This window comes from Pelophylax lessonae (assembly GCF_965119305.1).
Source record: "Pelophylax lessonae genome assembly, chromosome: 13".
In the NCBI taxonomy this organism is placed as follows: Eukaryota; Metazoa; Chordata; class Amphibia; order Anura; family Ranidae; genus Pelophylax; species Pelophylax lessonae.
Window position 1 is genome coordinate 194,172,609 of NC_138780.1, and position 17,959 is coordinate 194,190,567.

General features: G+C 51.7%; 1 protein-coding gene across 2 annotated transcripts; it reads left to right on the forward strand.

The window, feature by feature from the left end:
- The first annotated feature begins 680 nt into the window (after window positions 1-680).
- LYSET (lysosomal enzyme trafficking factor) lies at window positions 681-6,197 on the forward strand. Of its 2 annotated transcripts, none has more exons than XM_082242501.1 (2): window positions 681-831; window positions 5,735-6,197. In XM_082242501.1, exon 2 carries the CDS (start codon window positions 5,751-5,753, stop codon window positions 6,147-6,149), a length of 399 nt encoding a protein of 132 aa, XP_082098627.1. In that variant the 5' UTR covers window positions 681-831; window positions 5,735-5,750; the 3' UTR covers window positions 6,150-6,197. The 2 variants fall into 2 exon arrangements, with proteins under 2 accessions (XP_082098627.1, XP_082098628.1); XM_082242502.1 differs by having other exon boundaries at window positions 683-831; window positions 5,741-6,197.
- The last annotated feature ends 11,762 nt before the right edge of the window (window positions 6,198-17,959 follow it).

Below are 17,959 nucleotides of genomic sequence, written 5' to 3' on the forward strand. Positions count from 1 at the left end.
AGGGGGAGCTCTGTATATTGGAAGAGTCACCAGTAGAGGGAGCTCTGTATATTGGTAGAGTCACCAGTAGAGGGAGCTCTGTATATTGGTAGAGTAACCAGTAGAGGGAGCTCTGTATATTGGTAGAGTAACCAGTAGAGGGAGCTCTGTAGATTGGTAGAGTCACCAGTAGAGGGAGCTCTGTATATTGGTAGAGTCACCAGTAGAGGGAGCTCTGTATATTGGTAGAGTCACCAGTAGAGGGAGCTCTGTAGATTGGTAGAGTCACCAGTAGAGGGAGCTCTGTTCTCCAGCACAATGACACTGTAATAGTTAGTCCCCGCCCCCACCTTATGTTGAAGGAAATGCCTGTAACTTCCGGTTTTGGAGGATCATGTGACATTTCTCGGCCAATCAGAAGTGCGCAGCCCCCCCAGTGATGACAGGATTTCCTCATACAGGTTGGGGGGGGGGGTCATTACTTAATAATGTCCATCAGCTTCAATCTCATACAAAACCCCTCACAGAGACCGCGGAAGTTTCTCATCTCCACCACAGAAGAGGCCGCAGTCGCGCCCTGACTTCTGCTTTACTGTCCATATCTTAAACAGCGGACGCCATTTTGGTGAAGGGCGCAGGGAGGCGTGGCCGCCTCTGTCCGCTCCCACCCCCTAATCTGGGCTCCGCCCAGAGAGAGTTGGAAGTTCTTCCGCCCGCAGTAAAGATGGTGGGTGCGGGTCGGTCACTTCCGGTCCCGGGTTGGGAAGCTCCCATGAGGGCAGAGATGAGAGGGAAGTGCGGGAGGTGAGAGCGGAGACACCGGCTGAGGGAGACGGAGAGCGGGAGAGACAGGTAATGGGGGAAGGCGGCTGTGTGCAGAGGGGGAGGGGTGGTTGGAGGTGACATATGGAATCCAATCAGGTTTTAGCTCCCCCCCCCCCACACATAATGCAATCAGATTGTACGATCTTCTGTAGAGAGTGACCCCCCCCCCCAATCCATGGGCTGCCCATCGCTTTCATATCATTGGTTGGAAGATCTGGAGGTGATTGTACAATCAGATTGTATGGGGTGTGAAGAGGGGGGGTCAGACGGGGCCACGCCGGGCCCCCAGGAGGTCGCCAATGCAGAGGGGGCTATGCTGGGCCCCCAGGGGGGGACCGATACAGATGGGGGCCCCCCCAGGAGGTCACCGCGCTCCATATGCCCCCCCAGAAAATTACAGTTTCAGACGGGGTCACCGCCCTCCAGACGGGGCCCCTCCCTCTCCCCCAGGAGGTCGCCGCCCTCCAGACGGGCCCCCTCCCTCCCCCCCCCCCCCCAGGAGGTCGCTGCCCTCCAGACGGGGCCCCTCCCTCCCCCCCAGGAGGTCGCCGCCCTCCAGACGGGCCCCCTCCCCCCCCCCCCAGGAGGTCACCGCCCTCCAGACGGGCCCCCTCCCCCCCCCCCCCCAGGAGGTCGCTGCCCTCCAGACGGGCCCCCTCCCTCCCCCCCAGGAGGTCGCCGCCCTCCAGACGGGCCCCCTCCCTCCCCCCCAGGAGGTCGCCGCCCTCCAGACGGGCCCCCTCCCTCCCCCCCAGGAGGTCGCCGCCCTCCAGACGGGCCCCCTCCCTCCCCCCCAGGAGGTCGCCGCCCTCCAGACGGGCCCCCTCCCCCCCCCCCAGGAGGTCACCGCCCTCCAGACGGGCCCCCTCCCCCCCCCCCCCAGGAGGTCACCGCCCTCCAGACGGGCCCCCCCCCCCCCCAGGAGGTCACCGCTCCAGACGAGGGGGGTCACAGCGCTCCAGACAGGCTCCCCCCACCCAGGAGGTCACCACCCTCCAGACGGAACCCCCCCCCCCCCCAGGAGGTCACCACACTCCAGATGAGGGGGGTCACAGCGCTCCCGGCGAGGAGGTCACCCCCTTCCCCAGGGTTCTCTGTAGACTACTAGTACAAATGAGGCCACACCAGGCGGTCACGAATACAGACGGGGCCACACCGGGCCCTCAGGAGGTCACTGATCTCTGTGGAAGCAGCGATCTCTCTGCAGAGGTCCAACAACACCCCCCGATGAATGGGATCCACAGCTCTCCTATCAGTAGGGGACCCGAGGTTTGCTGATAGGAGAGCTGTGGATTCCATTCATCAGGGGGTGTTGTTGGACCTCTGCAGAGGGATCGCTGCTTCCACAGAGAGATCAGCGACCTCCTGAGGGCCCGGTGTGGCCCCATTTGTATCAGTTATCCCCGGCGGAGAGCAGGGACCGTCTCTTCAGTGTGCTGGCGGGGGAGGAGTTCTGTTGTTTGGCTCTGAACAGGTAAAGTAGAGGATCTCTTTTAAAGAGACGGCGTCACCTTACCAGGAGTCGGGATATTGTCGCAGCGTTCCCTCGCTGTTCCTTCCTGCGTTGCAGACGGCGCCCGGTGTGTGACCGTTCTCTCCTGTGTCAGTTCTCACACGTGGCAGCCAATCACTAGCCTCCAGCAGTGTCACGTGATTGAGCGAGTGACATCACCGCTCCCCCTGGCACGATCCGGAGGAGGAAGGAGCAAGTGCTGAGAAGGTGAGTGTAGGGTGGGAGGGGGAGGGGTGGAGACGCTGTCATTGTGCTCTGCATTCACATGGTGACAGGGTCTCTTTAACCGTTTTACCGCCACCGCCGTACCCAGTACAGCAGCCCGATCACCTCCCCCACATCCATGTTGCCCGTGTGTGCCCTCCCCCATATTTGCTGGGCTCCACATGTCCATCAGTGGACCCCGGGGGCGGAATGGAGGGTGCTGCCGGTTAGAGGGGAGGGAGATCTGCAAACCTTCATTCGCTGATCTCCCCTTCCTACCAGTGACCCAGAAACAACATTGTGAAACCTCACTGTCCCCAGGAAGCTAATCAAGCGCGATTCATTCATCAGTAGCTTCATTGGAGGTCAGATGAGACGTCTTTTTAGACCCCCTGAGGTCTCATTAAAGAGACCCTGTCACCAATAAATGCGTCATACAGGGGCTAGGCTCATTATTCAAAGTAAACTCTAAACCAGGGGCCTCCAAATGTGGCCCTTTGCTGGCCTTTATCTGGTCTTTAGGACATTCCCCAACGATCAATGATGTCTCCCCCCACCCCGCTCGCACCAACGATGGGATGCCATTCCCCCCCCGCTGGCACCAATGATGGGGCGCCCCTTCCACCCTGCTGGCACCGATGGGGTGCCACGCCCCCTTTCTCACCGATGGCACAGACGATGGGGTGTCATTCCCCTCCACCCCTCTTCGCTGGCACAGACGATGGTGTGCCCCCCCCCACTTCGCCGGCACCGACGATGGTGTGCCATTCCCTCCTCCTCCCCGCCCCGCTGGCACAGACGATGGTGTGCCATTCCCCACCCCGCTGGCACAGACGATGGTGTGCCATTCCCCACCCCGCTGGCACAGACGATGGTGTGCCATTCCCCACCCCGCTGGCACAGACGATGGTGTGCCATTCCCCACCCCGCTGGCACCGACGATGGTGTGCCATTCCCTCCTCCCCGCTCCGCTGCCACCGACGATGATGTGCCATTTCCTCCTCCTCCCCGCCCCGCTGGCACAGACGATGGTGTGCCATTCCCCACCCTGCTAGCACTGACTATGATGTGCCATACCCCACCCCGCTGGCATCAACGATGGGCTGCCATTCCCCCCTTTCCACCGCGCTGGCACCAATGATGGGGTGCCACCCCCCCTTTCCATCCCATTGGCATCAACGATGGAGCGCGATTTACCCCCCCCCCCCCCCCCCCCAGTCCGGTGGCACCAATGATAGCACGCCATTCCCTCCCACCCCACCTTGCTGGGACCAACAATGGAGCGCTATTCCCCCAATTCCGCTGGCATCAACGATGGGGCACCCAACCCAACCTTCCCTCCATCACCACTACACCCCCCCCCCCCCCCCCCGGCTGCCACCAATTGTGGGGTTCCATCCCCCAGACACCCTCCCCAGTTGCCACCAATAATGGGGCGCCATTCCCACCCTCCCACATCTTCCCCCTCTCGCTGGCATCAAAGATGGTGGTGCCATTTCCCCCCCACCCCACTGACTTCAACGCTGGGTCAGCCATTTCCACTCCGGCGCACACACACCGATGGGTCACCACTCCCGCCCCCCACAGACCACATTCTGCCCCCCTCTAAAAGCTGTAGGACAGAAAACTGGCTCTTTAGAAAGTCTGGAGACCCCTGCTCTAAACTGATCACCTGTAGGGGCTTTTATAGCGCCCCCTATGGATAATACCAGGTACTGAAGTTTGTTGCCATTTCCCAGATGTACGAAGTTTTAATTCTTGGCATGTTTGGTATCTGCTTACTCTGAGCAACCTCATCTTTTCTATGGGATAATTTATTGTGTTTATCTTCCCCAAAATTAACTTTAGTGTACTCCTTTTTAAGTGAAATTTTGCACTCGTTAAACCGTTATATCGCGTGACATTAAAAATTGTACCTTCCACCATTTTATTCTCCGGGGTGCCTGCTTTCCGAAAAATTAAACATGTTTGTTTGGGCTTTAGGCCCAAAATTATAATTTTTTTTAAACACGTGTGCAAAAAATGGCAGTGAAAGAATAACGATGGCCCTGGCACCATGTCGTGGTGGCAGAGAAGTGAGACTCTCCGTCAGACGCTGACAAAACAAAAGATGCCAAAAAAGGAATTTTACCGAAGCAAAGTATTCATGAAGTCACAGTCTCCCGCCCATCCCCCCACATCTCAGTTCAGTTTCTCATGTCTGTTGGCGCCGAGATTAGATCTGCGATGATCTGGATAAACTTTCCTTCTTGCGAGATGAGCCGTTACGCCATGTGACATTCGGAGTCATGTGACCCCCATGGCTCACGAGACGCAGAGATGACAGACGCATCCTGTTACTGGCTGCTGAGCTCAGGCTTTTCTCTGTTTTAAATCTGCTTGAGGTGGGGTAGCTGTGACCCAAATTTGGGAGGAGCTTCCTTACAGAGGACCTGTACTTTGTCTATATGGGTCAAGGTGACCGCTTCACTTTACTGGGGGGGTTCCCACCATTCCTGTACTGAGTTCCCGGGTCTGTACACCTGCTGTGCCCATTATGAGGGGTTCCCACCATCCCTGTGCTGAGTTCCTGGATCTGTACACCTGCTGTGCCCATTATGAGGGATTCCCAGGTCTGTACACCTGCTGTGCCTATTAGGGGTTCCCTCCATCCCCGTATTGAGTTCCTGGTCTGTACACCTGCTGTGCCCATTATGAGGGGTTCCCACCATCCCTGTGCTGAGTTCCGGGGTCTGTTCACCTTCTGTGCCCATTATGAGGGGTTCCCACCATCCCTGTGCTGAGTTCCTGGGTCTGTACACCCGCTGTGGCCATTATGAGGGGTTCCCTCCATCCCTGTGCTGAGTTCCCGGGTCTGTACACCTGCTGTGCTCATTATGAGGGGTTCCCACCATCCCCGTATTGAGTTCCCGGGTCTGTACTTCTGCTGTGCCCATTATGAGAGGTTCCAACAAGAGATGGATGAGAACACAGTCGGGCATTATGGCAGAGAAATCTCAATGTTGGAATACATCTAAGAAACTGTGTTAACCCCGCCCACAAGGATCCAACTCTAATTAAAATACCTGACCTCTGCACATACGGATAAGAATGTTTATATAAAGCTGATCACACCAAAATATTTATAAATTCGCCTATGAATTTCAGGCTTGGGGATTGTGGGTAATGGTAAAGTGCTGTATGATAATCCGCTGATGCGTTTTGTCCCCGCAGACGCAGAGCATGGAGAATGATGAACTTTCGACAGAGGATGGGATGGATTGGAGTCGGCCTGTACCTCCTCGCAAGCGCTGCCTCTTTCTACTACGTCTTTGAGATCAACGACACGTACAACAGGCTGGCCCTGGAGCACGTCCAGGTGAAGCCGCAGCACCCGGAGGGCGGCGAGGCCTCGTGGACACACTCCCTGAAGGCGCGGCTCCTCTCCATGCCCTTCTGGCTCTGGGCCGCCCTCTTCCTGCTTCCCTACTTCCAGGTGTTCCTCTTCCTTTATTCCTGCACCAGGGCCGACCCCCGCACCGTAGGCTACTGCATCATACCCATATGCCTGGCCGTGCTCTGCAATCGTCACCAGTCCTTCACCAAAGCCTCCAATCGGATTAGCAGACTTCAGCTAATTGACACTTAGACTTGTCCCCTGCCCTGCACCCGGGATGAAGGAAACCTACAAATCCGGGAGGGATGGGCCGAAAGACCTATTTTATTATCTCTTTTTTAAGGTTTATAGGGAATCCTTTTTTTTGCACTCTCACCTGCCCGCGGTGGCCCTCCTTGGTGACCCTCGCCTTGGCGGCGGCCTTCCTTGGTGACCCTCGCCTTGGCGGCGGCCCTCCTTGGTGACCCTCGCCATGGCGGCGGCCCTCCTTGGTGACCCTCGCCTTGGCGGCTGCCCTCCTTGGTGACCCTCGCCTTGGTGGCTGCCCTCCTTGGTGACCCTCGCCTTGGCGGCGGCCCTCCTTGGGGACCCTCGCCTTGGCGGCGGCCCTCCTTGGGGACCCTCGCCTTGGCGGCTGCCCTCCTTGGTGACCCTCGCCTTGGCGGCTGCCCTCCTTGGTGACCCTCGCCTTGGCGGCTGCCCTCCTTGGTGACCCTCGCCTTGGCGGCTGCCCTCCTTGGTGACCCTCGCCTTGGCGGCGGCCCTCCTTGGTGACCCTCGCCTTGGCGGCGGCCCTCCTTGGGGACCCTCGCCTTGGCGGCGGCCCTCCTTGGTGACCCTCGCCTTGGCGGCGGCCCTCCTTGGTGACCCTCGCCTTGGCGGCGGCCCTCCTTGGTGACCCTCGCCTTGGCGGCGGCCCTCCTTGGGGACCCTCGCCTTGGCGGCGGCCCTCCTTGGGTGGGGACCTCCCCCTAGGCGGCGGCCCCTCTTTGAGGAACTTTGCCTCTATGGTGGCCCTCCTTGGGGACCCTCACCTAGGCGGCGGCCCTCCTTGGTGACCCTCGCCTTGGCGGCTGCCCTCCTTGGAGAGCCTCAGCGTGGCAGCGTCAAATTATAATATATAACATCCAGGGACAGATATTTATTGCTGCAACCTGTTGGCTCGCAAATGGCGCCCTAAGTGACCCCCGTTTGTCAGAATCACTGTTTTTTAATGGGACATGTCCTCGTTTTCCTGGTCTGAATCTTCTGATAATGTGTGAACAAAAATTCTTATATGAATATTTCTACTGATAATGACAGAAAAAAAAAGAGGTGCGACTAACCTGCAGGGAGAAGCCGCCTCTTCACCTCCTATAGGCAAGGGCCCCACTGTGCCTAACTGTACACCCGGCCCCCGAGGACAGCCCTTCGAGCCGGAGAACTTGCACCACATCTGTACATCGTTTGCCCTACTATGAGATCTCCAACACGGTTCCTTTTCTACGCAGAAATGACAAAAATCTTTTCTTCTACTGTAAACCCGTTTTGTACCTTGTCAGTTGTCTCCTCTTTTTTTTTTTTTTTCTATGCGGCCCTCGCCTCGGCCTCTGACTGTTATGTAAAATGGCGGCTTCTCTGTAAAGAAATGTTCTTAAAAAAAAGAATTGACGGGAATCAAATCATTGGCCATGTCTGTTAGTAAAGTAAGTGTGAATGAAGCCAAAACCTTCCCCCTACACAATACAGTTGAAGAACCGGCAGCATCCATGAAAGTCATATAGCCGGATCAGATGGTGACCGCCTTCATAGCGTCAGAAGTCAGAAATCCCATTGCTCCGCCCACCTCATGCTGTTAAACCGTGCCACCAATTTAAATGTTTGGCGTCCACGCCAGATCTGATGCAGGTGAAGCAGATCCGGCTGGGTTTGGGTTTTTATACCGTTGCCATGGCTTTAGTGGTGTGAGCACCATTATGCCACCTCACACTCTTGTTGCTGAAGCCATGGCAGGCCATAATAAAAACAGGGCTAGTTCACATCACTCTATGTCCAAACTACGGCCCTCCAGCTGTTCAGGAACTACAATTCCCATCATGTCTGTGAATGTCAGATTTACAATGCCTCATGGGAATTGTAGTTCCTGAACAGCTGGAGGGCCATGGTTTGGACACCCCTGCGCATTGCGCCCGACTCAATCAACGTTCTCAACCCATGACCCTCTAGCTGTTGCAGAACTACAAGTCCCATGGGGCATTGCAAGCTGCTTATAGTTGCAAACATGACTCCTAAAGGCAGAGGCATGATGGGATTTGTAGTTCCGCAACAGCTGGAGGGCAACAGGTTGAGCACCCATGACCTAAGTAAGGTGTCTTCAAACTATGGCCCTCCAGTTGTTCAGGAACTATAATTCCCATCATGCCTAGTTATATCTGTGAATGTCAGAGTTTTACAATGCCTCATGGGATGTATAGTTCCGTAACAGCTGGAGGGCCACAGGTTGAGCACCCACGACCTAAGGGGTATGTACAAACCTGGGAGCTGCTGACTGTTAGGCCTTATTCACATGGGCGTACTACCGTGCGAGGGACGGGTTTACACGCAGGGGGATGCGTCCCTGTGCAGGCGGTACCATTCATGTCAGTTGGGACACAACCGCTGCTCCCAAATCCGTGTGGGTGCACGGCCCCAAACGCACATTGTCTGCGTTCCGGGCTGTCACCTTCACCTAGAGATACAAAAAATTTCCTGGAAAGCTGTGAGAAAAAAAGCAATTGAAATTTTTGGGAAAAAAATATCAGTGTGGAATTTTTTTTTTTTTTTTATAAACTGAGAGCCCGCAAGCAAACTAAACTGGAGCCTTTCTCTGGTCCTGGCAATTTTTTCTTTTTAGATAGAAATTTTTTCTCCTGGTTTTTTACTGTGAGATCTACAATCAACTGCCGGACTGGGTGATGGGCTGGATAATCTAGAGCAGAGATTCTCAAACTACGGCCCTCCAGCTGTTGCAGAACTACACATCCCATGAGGCCTTGAAATTCTCTGACATTCACAGACATGACTAGGGCATGATGGGAATTGTAGTTCCTGAACAACTGGAGGGCCATAGTTTGAAGACCTCTGATCTAGAGCCAGTGGTCACCCCAGTCTGGCCAGTGAGCGCGCGCAGACCTCAGCTCAGCGCCAGGTCTAGCGCGACGTAGCCCCACCGGACAGAAGTCAATCCAAGTCGCAATTAAATTGCAGAAAGCGCATGAACCTTTTTCAAAGTCGCAGCGACTTGGGTCGCAACGATTTGATTGGTTCTATTGGTGCAAACGGGGTGCGACTTATGTGACTTTTGAATTGTTAAATGACATGAAAAATTGCATTGCTGTGAACGCTCCCACGACCACCTCCAGCCAAAACACATTCATTCCTAATTGCAAGCATCTAAAACCACAGTGCGTTTTGGCGCTGGGTAATCGCATGGTTCAAAAGCTCACTCACAGCAGTCCATTCAGAATAATGGCTGCGGTGCCTGCGCAGACCTGCATTAGTGGGAACCAGGCCTTACTAAAAACCTGTCCCTGTTACTATTGGAATGTCCCTTCAATACCTGTCTGATAATATATATGCAGGACAGGAAGTGAGGTACTAATTAGCTGGGGATCTGTTGCATGGGGTTATTAATGAGTTGGGGATCTGCTGAGCGAGGGTACTATTGAGCTGGGTATCTGCTGAATGAGGGTACTAATAAGATGGGGATCTGCTAATCATGGGTACTAATACATCGGGGAGCTGCTTAATGAGGGTACTAATGATCTGGAGATCTGAAGAGGGGTACTAATAAGCTGGAGATTTAAAGCGGTAGTATCCTGCTTTTTTACACTTTTACCTACAGGTAAGCCTATAATAAGGCTTACCTGTAGGTACAAATAATATCTCCTAAACCGGCATGGTTTAGGAGATATTTACAGTGCATGCAGCCGCTCGCGCGAGCGGCGCATGCGTTCTGAAGGTCCGGGGGGACCTTCAATCTATTTGCCGGGAGCTTGCCGGAAAATCACTTCCGCGCGCATGCGCGTGAGTGACGTCATCGCGGCTCCGGCCAATCATCGCGCCGGAGCCGTCTCTTCCAGCCAATCACCGCACCGGAGCCGCCGAACCCGGAAGAGACGGTGAGGGATCATGGCAGCGCCCGCAGCGATGTCCGGGGGTCCGTGTCGGGGCTTCGTTCTAAGGTAAATTACACATAATGGGCTAGTATGCGATGCATACTAGCTCATTATGCCTTTGTCTTGCAGGTTTTTTTTTTTTTTTTTTGTTCTTTGGGTTTACAACCGCTTTAAACAAGGGTACTGAGGAGCTGCTGAATGGGTGTACTAATAAGCTGGAGATCTGCCGAACGAGATACTATTGAGATGGGGATCTGCTGAATGGGGGTACTAATGAGCAGGTAATCTGCAGAATGGGGGTACTTTTGAGCTAGGGATTTGCTGAATGGGAGAACTAATGAGCAGGGGATCTGTTGAATGGGAGAACTAATGAGCAGGGGATCTGCTGAATGGGAGAACTAATGAGCAGGGGATCTGCTGAATGGGGGGTACTAATGAGCAGTGGATCTGCTGAATGGAGGGTACTAATGAGCTGGGGATCTGCTGAATGGGGGTACTAATGAGCTGGGGATCTGCTGAATGGGGAGTACTAATGAGCAGGGGATCTGCTGAATGGGGGGTACTAATGAGCTGGGGATCTGCTGAATGGGGGGTACTAATGAGCAGTGGATCTGCTGAATGAGGGGTACTAATGAGCTGGGGATCTGCTGAATGGGGGTACTAATGAGCTGGGGATCTGCTGAATGGGGAGTACTAATGAGCAGGGGATCTGCTGAATGGGGGAACTAATGAGCAGGGGCTCTGCTGAATAGGGGAACTAATAGAGGTGGCACAGGCAGTCCAACTCCTCCAGGATGGCACATCAATACGTGCCATTGCCAGAAGGTTTGCTGTGTCCCCCAGCACAGTCTCAGGAGCATGGAGGAGATTCCAGGAGACAGGCAGTTACTCTAGGAGAGCTGGACAGGGCTGTAGAAGGTCCTTAACCCATCAGCAGGACCGGTATCTGCTCCTTTGTGCAAGGAGGAACAGGATGAACACTGCCAGAGCCCTACAAAATGACCTCCAGCAGGACACTGGTGTGAATGTCTCTGACCAAACAATTAGAAACAGACTTGATGAGGGTGGCCTGAGCGTCCGACATCCTCCAGTGTGCCCTGTGCTCACTGCCCGGCACTGTGGAGCTCACTGTGGCATTTGCCATTGAACACCAGAATTGGCAGGTCCGCCACTGGCACCCTGTGCTTTTCACAGATGAGAGCAGGGTCACCCTGAGCACATGTGACAGACATGAAAGAGTCTGGAGAAGCCATGGAGAACATTATGCTGCCTGTAACATCGTTCAGCATGACCAGTTGGGTGGTGGGTCAGTGATGGTCTGGGGAGGAAAATCCATGGAGGGAGGCACAGATCTCTACAGGCTAGACAATGGCACCCTGACTGCCATTAGATATTGGGATGAAATCCTTGGACCCACTGTCAGACCCTACGCTGGTGCAATGGGTCCTGGGTTCCTGCTGGCGCACGACAATGCCCGGCCTCATGTGGTGAGAGTATGCAGCCAGTTCCTGGAGGATGAAGGAATAGATACCATTGAATGGCCCCCACGCTCGTCTGACCTGAATCCAATAGAACACCTCTGGGACATTATGTTTCAGTCCATCCAACGCCGCCAGGTTGCTCCTCAGTCTGTTCAGGAGCTCAGTGATGCCCTGGTCCAGATCTGGGAGGAAATAACCCAGGACACCATCTGTCTCATTAGGAGCATGTCCCAACATTGTCAGGTATGCATACAAGCACGTGGGGGCCATACAAACTACTGAGGACCATTCTGAGTTGCTGCAATGACGATTCAGCAAAATGAACTAACCTGCTGCAACATTTTTTCACTTTGATTTTTGGAGTGTCTGAATATATATATATATATATATATATATCAAGTGGTAATGAAAAATAAAAAAAGAATATATAAATATATACAGTATCTCACAAAAGTGAGTACACCCCTCACCTTTTTGTAAATATTTTATTCTATCTTTTCATGTGACAACACTGAAGAAATGACACTTTGCTACAATGTAAAGTAGTGAGTGTACAGCTTGTATAACAGTGTAAATTTGCTGTCCCCTCAAAATAACTCAACACACAGCCATTAATGTCTAAACCACTGGCAACAAAAGTGAGTACACCCCTAAGTAACAATGTCCAAATTGGGCCCAATATGCCATTTTCCCTCCCTGGTGTCATGTGACTCGTTAGTGTTACAAGGTCTCAGGTGTGAATGGGGAGCAGGTGTGTTAAATTTGGTGTTATCGCTCTCACTCTCTCATACTGGACACTGGAAGTTCAACATGGCACCTCATGGCAAAGAACTCTCTGAGGATCTGAAAAAAATAATTGTTGCTCTACATAAAAATGGCCTAGGCTATAGGAAAATTGCCAAGACACGGAAACTGAGCTGCAGCACGGTGGCCAAGACCATACAGCAGTTTAACAGGACAGGTTCCACTCAGAACAGGCCTGGCCATGGTTGACCAAACAAGTTGAGTGCTCATATCCAGAGGTGGGGGGTGTACTCACTTTTGTGAGATACTGTACATGATCCTGCACAGTGCGACCGCCCTGTAGCAGTAAATCTGTCATGGGGCGGTCTGCAACTGGTTAAGATCATCAGCATTATGGTAACTCACAGGCAGGGGGCACTCTATCAGGGCTCTGTCACATGATATCGCTGCTGGGTTCTAATGTTAGCTTATGATATGACCAATAAGCAGCCATGTCATGTGACACAATGTGACAGAGCCATGACAGAGCGCCCCCTGCCTGTGAGTTATGATACCATCCATGATGCCAGAGAGACAGACACAGTGCAATGTAGCCCATTCACAGACACCCCCAAAGCACACCGGTGTGAAAGCCTTGAAGGCGCTGGCAACCCCACGATGGGATCCGCTTCTCCTCTGTTCCTGCTGCTGGACACGGTCAGCTGAGCTCAGCTGCTTCTCTCTGCCTGTCGCCGCTGCCGCCAGCCTCACAAGTCTCACTCTCCGGGCCCCGACTACTACTGGGTGGGGAGTGGAGGAAGATCCCTCCACCGGGAAAGGCAAGGAGATAGGCAAGCAGAAGGCTGGCCAAGACTTGAGCCAAGGCAGAAAAACATACAAGTGGGAGCAGAATAGGCGTGCGCCCGAAACTGAAGAAATAGTCTGCCCGCTCCGACCAGCACATGATCATCATAAAGGGGCACAGATAATGGAAAAAATACACCCCCCCCCCCCAAGCTAGCAGGAGTGGTGGAGCGGGGGGTGTAATTCAGATATTTTTTTTATTCTGCACTGACTGCCATTGAAATTGCCCGGGCCACTGTTGAAATCCAATCCGGGGACAGACTTGGTCCAGGGACAGTGTCCTCAAACCGGGGACATCTGCTCACCCTATAGTACAGTGACAGTGCATTTTTTTAAAAGCACTGATCATTGTATTGGTGTCACTGGTCCCCAAAAAGTGTCAGATTTGTCCGCCGCAATGTCGCAGTCCCGTTAAAAATCTCTGATCACCGCCATTACAAGTAAAAAACAATAAAAAAAATAAATAAAAAAAAGTCCATAAATCTATCCCATAGTTTGTAGATGCTATAAATTTTGTGCAAACCTTTATGTGCTTTTTTTGACCAAAAACATGTGGCAGAATACATATTGGCCTAAATTGATGAAGAAATTAGATTTTTTACATTTTTTTAATGGATGTGTTTTATAGCCTCCCTTCTAGATTGTAAGCTGTAACTAGTGATCGACCGATTATCGGCAAAGACGATATATTGAGGGCTGATATGCACTTTCCCCGATATATCGGAATCGGCCCCGGAGGTTACCGATATTGCCGATATTTTGGTAAGTGCTTGTACCGGAGTGATGCCTGCAGCTAGAGACATCACCCCGGAACGGAAGCTGATCGGCTGTCATTACAAGGAGCGGGAGGGGACATCCCCCCCTCCCGCCGCCTTCCGCGGCTCGCCCGGGTCTCCCGTCCCACCGGCAGACCCGGGCATCCTACCTGCATGGCCGCCGAAGAGAAGACCCGATCAAAGCTGCATTCGGCTCTGATCGGGTCTCCATGTAAAAGACCCGGAAGTGAAGTCATGACATCACTTCCGGGTACTCGGCGCCAAATTAAAAAAAAATGGCAGCATTCAAAGCCAAACTTGGCGTTTTGAATGTTTTTAAGTGCAGAGGAGGGGTTTGGGGTGTTTTAGACCCCCAGATCCCTCCACAACAGTACCTGTAAAAAAAAAAAAAAAAATTTAATTTTTGAAATGTCTGAAAATATCGGCCAATACCGATGTGCGATGACCAAAATATCGGTATTGATATCGGCAATAAAAAAACGATATTGGTTGATCACTAGCTGTAACAAGCAGGACCCTCGGATTCCTCCTGTATTGAATTGTATTGTCTGTCCTCATGCTGTAAAGCGCTGCACAAACTGTTATATAAATCCTATATAATAATAATAATAATAAAAATAGCAGAAAATAAAAAATATTGTTTTGTTTTTTTCAAAGTTTTTCTACAAACTAGGGGAAAGATTTATGTCATGTTTATTGTTTTTTTTTTTTTTTCCTAGTAATGGCGGTGATCTGCGATTTTTAGTGGCAGACAGATCGGACCCCTAACTGACATTTTTGACACTTTTGGGGGGACCAGTGACATTACTACAGTAATCAGTGCTAAAAATATGCATTGTTACTGTAATAATGACACTGGCAAGGAAGGGGTTAACACAGTGGTGATCAAGGGGTTAAATGTGAGCCTAGGGGAGTGTTTTCTAACTGTGTGGGGAATGGGCTTGTGAAATGTTCATAGAGACCTGTGATCCTATGTAGAAGGATCACAGACGCTCTGTGATCATTCCAGAGAGAAGAACGGTCAGATGTGTTTACAGCAGCCGACCGTTCTTCTCTCTCAGCGGGGAGCAATCGCGGGTGGCAGACGGCAATCGGAGCCGCCTGCTCACTGCATCGGCATCCCCGCTGCCGAGTGGGGGGCGGGAGCGCGCCCCCTAGCAGCAGGTGCACGACCGACGTAGGGTTACGTCGGTTTGTGCAGGAGGGGCTGCCTGCCGCAGTAAAACTGCGGCCGGCGGTCCTTAAGTGGTTGATGTGAGTATTGTCTCATTATCATAGAGATCATCAGTTACAGTTTCAGATTATAGAGTGTTTCTTAACATTGTTTCTTGATATTAACGCTCATTGTTCCTTTTGTTCTGGGTCAGTCGTGCTGAACCCTGCTGGTTTGTGCAGGATTCGGTTGACTGGCATAATTATATTTGCCTATTCACTGAGTAAAATGTCAAAGCTTATTCTGTGTCAGTGTGTTTTTAAAGGTATATACGTAATGTCAGAACCTAGAGTACCAGGTGGGCTGGACGGTTCACAGGCAGTGGTGTATTTTGGTTTTGTGCTGCCCTAGGCAAGACTAAAATTGGGCGCCCCCCCCCCATCCAAAGTAAATTTTCCCCACTCCTTCCTTTTTAACGGATGGGAGTCCCTCCAAAATTGAAGGATTACAGGTCCCAGCATGAACCCCTAAGATCTCAAGAGAGGGGGGTGAGAGGGGGTGGGAGAGAGAGAGGGGGGTGGGTGAGGGAGGGAGAGATAGAGCGGGGGGTGAGAGAGAGGGGGGATGAGTGTGAGAGAGAGAGGGGGGTGGGTGAGGGAGGGAGAGAGAGAGCGGGGGGTGAGAGAGAGGGGGGATGAGTGTGAGAGAGAGAGGGGGGTGGGTGAGGGAGGGAGAGAGAGAGCGGGGGGTGAGAGAGAGGGGGGATGAGTGTGAGAGAGAGAGGGGGGTGGGTGAGGGAGGGAGAGAGAGAGCGGGGGGTGAGAGAGAGGGGGGATGAGTGTGAGAGAGAGAGGGGGATGAGAGAGGGGGGTAAGAGAGAGAGAGGGGGCGAGTGAAAGAGAGAGGGGGTGAGAGAGGCGGCTCTAGCAACCAGTGGCCAATAGAGTCTCAGGTGGAGGGGGGCTGCCCCCCTGCAAAGTGCCTCTCTAGGCCTTGTTGGCCTAGGCCAAAATACAGCACTGTTCACAGGGTCATAGTAGTGCTGAGGAACACCCATCAACCCCCAAGGGGGTAGTGCTACACAGATGATGGAGGCCACTGTGCCCATTGGGGACCTTCAATGCTGCACCCTTCCCCAGATCTGTGCCTCCATACAATCCTGTCTCAGAGGTCTACAGGTTTTTGTGACGCCCCTAATGACGTCATCTATGACGAAACGTATCGGGAGGAGGTTAGCTAAGTGGCGTTGGTACTTCATGCCGTTGAAGGTCGGCCATGTTTCTGGTTTAAAACAAATATACACCGCTACCTTTGTGTTTTTCATGCTTGTTCTGTTGGAGAAACTGTGAGTACCCTGTGTGCAGATTCTATTTGATAAATAAACTGCTTTTAGAGATGTCTGTGCAATGATTGCCTGCATTTACGCATAGATTACGTAAATGAAATACGTATATATTACGTATATATTATATGTTTATGGTTTGGAGTCTGCCTTCATGCTTCTAAGGGATTCGGAATAATTGACCAATTGATGAATATGAGCTTACTTTGACTGCTGCTCAACCCAGTAGTCATTGGTATCTGGTAAGAGACAAGGTGTAGCTTTCTCTTGGTGGTGGATCTATCATTTTCCCTCTCACAGTTTATGTGCCTATGCCACTGGAGGATTATCTGGAATATACTTTTGAGCGCTGCTGTTTATTTCAGTGGTCCTCAACTCCAGTCCTCGGGGCCCACTACCAGGCCAGATTTTAAGTATTACCTTGGGGAGATGCAGACTTGGATACTGCAATCACTGAGCAGCAAATGAGATCACCTGTGATGTAATTTAGTTATCTTGCAAACCTGGCCTGTTAGTGGGCCCCGAGGACCGAAGTTGAGGACCACTGGTTTATTTGACTCTTGGTTTGTGCTCTGACATGCACTGTTACCTGTGGGACCTTATATAGGCAGGTGTGTGCCTTTCCCAATCATGTCGATTCAACAGAATTTTCCACTGGTGGACTCCAATCAAGTTGTAGAAACATCTCAAGGATGATCAGTGGAAACAGGATGATGCACCTGTACTCAATTTTGAGTGTCATGGCAAAGGGTGTGAATACTTATGTACATGGGATTTTTTTTTTTTTTTTTTAAATAAATTTGCAAAGATTTTAAACAAATTTCTTTCACGTTGTCATTATGGGGGATTGTTTGTAGAATTTTGGAGGAAAATAATGAATTTAATCCATTTTGGAATGAGGCTGTAACATAAAATGTGGAAAAAGTGAAGCGCTCTCAATACTTTCCGGATGCTCTGTACCAGTAGCGGGAAGGGACGTCTCCACCTGCTGCTCTCCCTGGCTCTTCTGTCCCACTGGGAGACCCAAGCGACCAGACGGCGCATCAAAGCCGGGGTCAGCTTTGATTGGCTGTTCGTAATAGTAACCCGCAAGTGATGACATGACATCACTTCCAGGTTACCCAGAAACCATCAGCGCCAGTTTTTGAAAATCTAAAGCATTCAGAAACACAGAACTTGGTGTTCTGAATGCTTTTAACCACTTTAGGACCAGAAGATTTCCCCCCTTCCTAACCAGGCCATATTTTGCGATTCGGCACTGCATTATTTTAACCGACAATTGCGCAGTCACGCGACACTGTATCCAATTGAAATTTACGTCCTTTTTTCCCACAAACAGAGCTTTCTTTTGGTGGTATTTGATCACCTGTGAGATTTTTATTTTTTGCGCTATAAACAAAAAAAAGCGACAATTTTGAAAAAAAAAACAATATTTTTCACATTCTGCTATATGACATTCTCAAAAAAAAAATTTTAAATAAAATTTTCTTAACATTTTAGGCCAATTTGTTTTCTGCTTCATATTTTTGGTAAAAAAAAATTGCAATAAGCGTATTTTGATTGGTTTGCACAAAAGTTATCGCGTCT

What these genes read in the sequence shown, in the direction of transcription:
- LYSET (XM_082242501.1), top strand. Translation starts at nt 5,751, where the DNA reads ATGATGAACTTTCGACAGAGGATGGGATGGATTGGAGTCGGCCTGTAC.